This window comes from Priapulus caudatus, unplaced genomic scaffold, assembly GCF_000485595.1.
Source record: "Priapulus caudatus unplaced genomic scaffold, Priapulus_caudatus-5.0.1 Scaffold2135, whole genome shotgun sequence".
NCBI classification, from domain to species: domain Eukaryota; kingdom Metazoa; phylum Priapulida; class Priapulimorpha; order Priapulimorphida; family Priapulidae; genus Priapulus; species Priapulus caudatus.
Genome location: NW_014579196.1, coordinates 20,588 through 27,005, shown reverse-complemented (window position 1 = coordinate 27,005; position 6,418 = coordinate 20,588). Strand labels below are relative to the sequence as shown.

The 6,418-nt window shown below is 45.0% G+C and overlaps 1 protein-coding gene across 1 annotated transcript; it reads right to left on the bottom strand.

Annotated features, from left to right (window-relative positions):
- Window positions 1–4,583: 4,583 nt before the first annotated feature.
- LOC106818284 lies at window positions 4,584–5,651 on the bottom strand. The gene has a single exon (XM_014823006.1). The coding sequence runs from the start codon at window positions 5,649–5,651 to the stop codon at window positions 4,584–4,586; it is 1,068 nt and encodes a 355-aa protein (XP_014678492.1).
- Between the last annotated feature and the right edge of the window lie 767 nt (window positions 5,652–6,418).

Sequence of the window (6,418 nt, the reverse complement as noted above, 5' to 3'; positions counted from 1 at the left end):
ATTTATTTTTTTGAATTTATTTATTTATTTATTTTTTTGAATTTATTTATTTATTTATTTTTTTGAATTTGTTTTTATTTATTTCAGAGGTAAAATTGTAGTGGCAGCCCTCGGCCACCATACATATGTACTTGGCATATATATAATATTGTAAAATAATATAATAATTAATATGATGTCAAATCTAACTGAATACAGTTCCCTAAAAAATAAACTAAAGCTTTTTCACCGTTCATTACGATACTCCGAGACACTTGTAAAGCCATATAGTAAGATCCTAAACAATAATAGTGCATATATATACTAGTATACAATAAGATAATGGGGAGAGAGGGGGCAAGGAGAGGTGACACGGAGAAGAGGAGGTAAGGGAGAGGGTAGAATGACAGGCGACACAGGGAGGAGAAGGTAAGGGAGAGAGTAGATCGAAGGACAGGCAACAGAGGAAGGAAAAGCCTTACCGCTTCGCTCTTTTACTCTGGTTCATGTCTTATAGACTCGCACCCTTCTTGACACATGAGCCTCCAAGGGCCTGTGGTAGAATCTTAGATGGGAGAGAGAAAAAGGAGAGGTGACACAAAGACTGCAAGATGATAAGTAAAGGTGTATTAAAGGTAAGAGGATGGAACAGGGGCGTAAATCCCGGGGGGATGGGGGGATGCATCCCCCCCCGCTCTTGAAGGAGGGGGAGATGGCCTGTACAAATATACCCCCCTAAAATTCAAAAAAAAAGAAAAAAAAGAAAGAAGGAAGAAGAAGAAAAAAGAAAGAAATGTGATTGTTTCAATTTCAGCGTAATGCATGAGAAATGAGTTTCTTAAATGTATGTATAACTGTATAGCCTACAGTACAATTCAGCGTTAATCATGGCTATTGCATGGTATGCAAGACAGACTTTCAAGTGGGGCACCGAGGAAGGAGTGACTGCCAGAGGCATATAGTCTCTCAAAAGTACAAGTGCTATGCGGGTGCAGTAGAATCGATCCATCCAATATACCCAATATATCAAGCTTCTTTGCAGCAGATAGAGAATTGTCTGTCTTGACGCAGAAGTGAGATTTACGGATTATTTAATTGAACACAATGTGCCTTTGAGAGCGGCAGACCATGCAAATAAACTCTTCAAGAAAATGTTTCCAGGCTCACAAATAGCCAAAAAGTATGGTTGCAAACATACAAAAACACGTGAAATTGTAAGAAATTGCAATTCTTACCTGTGTTTTAATACATGTATTATTACTATATATAGTAACCTAACTACAGTAACCTCTCTGAAAAGTAATGAAAAGTGTTTTGAATCCTAACTTGAGGGGGGAGTAGGGTTGAGTCTAGGGTTGAGATAGTGTCATCAGACATGCGAATATAGCCCACAGTATGCCTCAGATTGCAGGAATGGTTGTGTCCGTGTTGTAGTCGAGTCCGCACCCCCCGATTCCAAGTCCGAGTCCTCACCCCCCGAATCCGAGTCTGAGTCCGAGTCCGCGCCACCCGAGTCCGAGTCCGAGTCCGAGTCCACACCACCCGAGTCCGAGTCCGAGTCCGAGTCCAGTTTTGATAAAAAAAGGGGAAAAAGGGAAAAAATCGCAACTGTGCATCGTAGACATTCGAAAGTGTATAGCGATGTGCGAATTTTTTTTCACGCAAACGGTATATATAGGAAGGATTAGGCGCCTTCTGATTGGCTGGAATTTGGCAAGATTCAGCCTCTCATGATTGTGGCCAAAATCCGCAATTATCTGTACCAAAAACTTTCCGAACTTTCTCGTCACGCCTCCCTAGCGCCTCTAACAGTAATTTTAGTCATCGCTCTCTCTCTCCTAACACAACTCACTCGGTTTGAGTGAATTAACGACGCAAATATCATGCGTTCTTTGACTGATTTGCTTTGACTGACAGAACACCTTCAGATCAAGAGAACAAACCGCCGTTGTAAATGTTTGTTTTTTGGTTTATGACCGCTATGAACAGTATGAAGTTTTCTGATTCTTTTCGGGTTCAAGGATAGAGAAATGAGTCGCGGCAACAAAACGCGAATGTCATTTGCATCAATAATAAGAATATAATATTAATATCATATACTTACGCGGTTAGGTATACTGGTTAGGGTTAAGGATTAGGGTTAAGGTTAGAATTAGGGTTAGGGTAGGGTTACGGCACATTGGTTTTATTGGGACCCATGTTCTCTATCCTTGGGGTCACTTCCGTTTCCACTAATTTGAAGACGACTGTGATATCGTTACTCTTCCGTCATTTTAGTAGACAGATATAATATTACTATAGTGAAAACAGGCAGGTGAATCTTCCTTTGTAGCAATATGTCGTTGATTCGGGCATACTTAAATCTATAAGATATGGGTAGTTCTAGGCGTTATGTATAATGAGTTGATATGCTGCCGAATGCCGATGTTCGTGCCGTGGGTCTCGCGTTACGCGTCTTACTCACGTATCTCAAGCTAGAGCCTCAGGTTAACTACGCCTGTAGGTGGGCCATAAACTTTCTCACTTGCTAGCATTGGAATCATGACGACTCACCTCTCAACGTACTAGTGATACTTGCAGGTACGTGTTATAATACTTACTCCGACACCGCTCCGCGCGAGATACGACACGAGTACGTAATAGCTAATACAGGTCGTAGCTCTAGTATACTGTCGTAGCCTTCGCTTCCTTCCTCCGACCTCCACCTGCGACGGATCGCCCGCACGCACTAACACGGGCTACCATAACCGATGATGGCCGCTGGTACAATACGTACGCATATGTAATATTCGAGAGCTCAGACCTCTCCTACTTGAGATTCGAGATGAAAATCACATTTGCAGAAAGAATTGCAATTATACTCGGATACTTTAATATGTTATATTCATCGGAGGAACACACCGACATACTGCTATTTTCATGGAAAATACATCAGAAAACGCTCCTCTCTCTGAAGCGCGCTCCGCATGCGAAACCAAACAACCATTTACAAAGGTGCGTTTTGTTCTCTGTCAAAGGCAACAGACCAAAATCGCAAGCACACGACAAACATAGTAGCGCGCTAAATTCTTCGCTATGTATACCGAGTTTGGGAAACACAATACAAATTCTCGACACCACTCGGACCGGACGGTGCCACCCGCACGGTCTGTCCGAATGTCCGGATAGCTCGTCACCAACCTTCGCTCCATCGATGCAGATGTGCAGCGTGATGCTGTCGTGATCGTACTCCGCATTCTCCAGTGATTGTAACAGACGCCGCAGCGAGTCTGCACTGTTGTACGTGAGCACTGTCACCGCTCAGGTGAAAACTCTCTTTTGTTACTTTTTCAGAGTATCGCAAATTGCTTTTGTAGCCATTGTTGACGAAGTACACTCGCAATAACTCAATCACGACATTATTGCGCCCACTATAGTTACTATAGCTGTCGTGAGCTAACCTACACCATACATGCGCTCCATAAACATGTTTGCGAAGGCAAGGAGAACGATGATTAGTGGTCGCATAAACGTAAACGTAAGCATACATTTGCTACAAGCGGAGACAAAAAAGTATCGATGGTCTAAAGGGGGCTTTAATGTGCGGCTCGGTGCGAGCCGAACTCAACTGGAAGACAAGCTGGCACTTGCGAAGCACCATCGAAGCGATCAGCAGGGCGACTAGTTGCGGCTTCCAGGTTGCCCACGTGTTCTATTGCCGAGCAACTCGTGGCGGGCCCGTATCGCAGGCAGTCGGCGTCGCGACAGTCGAACGCGCCCTAAGGCACCTGCTGTCGTAGTGTATTACAGCGCCAGTTCGCTTTCACCACATCGAGGTCGCTCGCAGCGGCCGACATAGAGGGCCCCCATGCGAACCCCATAAGGCCCATAAGGCGCAATACTAACACCATATAAGCCCCGAGGAAGCCGCCACGGAAAGCGTTTTCGCGTTTCCCCTACCGGCAAGAGTTCACGCAACGATCTATTATATCAAGAGCATACAATAATAGGTATTATTTTAGCTCTTGAGTTATATCTTATTTATAATAATTCGTCTCTGCAAGCCATGGCAGCGCTTCACTATGTGCTTGATTATCCTAGGGAAAAAATCACGCGCGGGGTACACACAGATACACGCGCATGTACACGGACGGATACACGACCGGACTGGATCGCAATGAATCATGGTAGTGGCTAAACTTCCGTTATTCTTATTTTATTTAGTGGGTCAGTCCCAACGCGTATACTGATGTTCACTTTTAGTGGAGGCTCGGCCAACGCGTAAACCTGATTTTAGCTTACTAATGAAGTTTATTTTTTTGAATTTATTTATTTATTTATTTTTTTGAATTTATTTATTTATTTATATTTTTTGAATTTGTTTTTATTTATTTTGGTGTGTGTGTGTGTGTGTGCGTGTGTGTGTGCTACCTAGGTGGCCGCCATGCTGAGCCATGGTATGAGAAACTGGACTTTCGTCCAGATCAATATAAAGTAAGGGCCTGTGTTAGGCGTGATCGGCTCATCATCAATTCGTTAGGAATGCTTACCCAGAGATATCCTGCAATATATGCGGGTCCTATGATGCACACGTACATATAAGATATCTGATTTCATAAAAATTGTCAACGGAAATATTCAGCGGGATAGCCGTCCCAATCCAGGCGTATAGAATTTGCAGAGAATTGCCCGTACGCTTCATCCCATGCAGCCAAAGGCTCAACATCGCATTTTCCAGTTTGTCTTCGTCTCGTCTTGCCTTTCTTCCCGTCTGACCGCCGCACGCACGCGAGCGTTTTGCTGGCGGGCAGGTTTGCGTACAACGTGAACAGATTGTGGGTAGCCATGAAGTAATACTGGTAGTATTCGATACTCATGGCATTCCGCCGCAGAAAATCATTAGTAATCCAGGAATTCATGACGACATTCTGGCTCAATACATACGGAAGAAATTGATCGGTGTCTGCAGTTTTATTCATCGTTGTCAGCAACCATTGTCTGAATTTCCTCCAGATACTCGGCATAGGAGCGTAGCCGCTGTTCGAAGAAAAGCGATAAAGAAAAGCCGTCTGATTCCCACAAACCGTGCAGAGGGGGTCGCGGTGGTTCATGGGTATTTGTCCAGCTACCAACGTCTCCCTAAACAGCGTAATGCCTCCAACCTCACGATGACCGCTGTAGGTGATAATTGCGGCTTTCAGCCACCGATAGTAATACGGTGAGAGACGTAGATCGTCTTCTAGTATCAGTCCGTAATTGCCGGGAGAGACGTCTGGGTTCCAGCAGTCTAACCATTGCGCGGTCACGCCGACGTTACGCGAGCGCACTGTCAACACTTTCTCACCGTGCGTGAACTGGAATCGCCCGGCCACCCGCACGGTCTGTCGATGTCCGGATAGCTCGTCACCAACCTTCGCTCCATCGATGCAGATGTGCAGCGTGATGCTGTCGTGATCGTACTCCGCATTCTCCAGTGATTGTAACAGACGCCGCAGCGAGTCTGCACTGTTGTACGTGAGCACTGTCACCTCCAGGTGAAAACTCTTTTTTTTACTTTTTTCAGAGTATCGCAAATTGCTTTTGTAGCCATTGTTGACGAAGTACACTCGCAATAACTCAATCACGACTATTGCGCCCACTATAGTTACTATAGCTTGTCGTGAGCTAACCATACATGCACGCTCCATAAACATGTTTGCGAAGCAAGGGAACGGATGATTAGTGGTCGCATAACACGTAAACGTAAGCATACATTGCTACAGAACAAAAAAAGTATCGATGGTCTAAAGGGGGGCTTATGTCGGGCGTGCGAGCCGACTCAACTGGAAGCAACTGGATTTCGAGCAACTGGAAGCGATCAGCAGCGACTAGTTGCGCCCAGTTGCCCACGGTTCTATTCCGAGCAACTAGTGGCGGCCAGTCGCAGGCAGTCGCGTCGCAGTCGACCGACCTAAGCACTGTTGTCGTAGTGAATTACAGCCAGTTGCTTCCAATCGAGTCGGCTCGCAAGCCCGACATAAGCCCCCCATCGAACCCATAAGCCCATAAGCCCATAATACCCCCATATAAGCCCCGAGGAAGCGCCACGGAAACGTCGCCGTTCACCCCTACCGGCAAAGTTCAAATCTATTATATCAAGAACTAATAATATCAAGAGCTATAATAGGTATTATTATTAGCTCTTGATTATATCTTATCTTATAATAATTCGTCTATCAACCAATGGCAGCGCTCACTATGTTCTTGATTATCCTAGGGAAAAAAATCACGCACGCGGGTACACACAGATACACGCGCATGTACACGGATACACGACCGGACTGGATCGCAATGAATCATGGTAGTGGCAACTCGTAAACTGATTTCACTTTAGTGGCAGCTCACGGCCAACGCGTAAACTGATTTCACTTTAGTGGCAGCCCTCGGCCAACGCGTAAACTGATTTTACTTTACTAATGAG

What these genes read in the sequence shown, in the direction of transcription:
- LOC106818284 (XM_014823006.1), bottom strand. Translation starts at nt 5,651, where the DNA reads ATGTTTATGGAGCGTGCATGTATGGTTAGCTCACGACAAGCTATAGTA.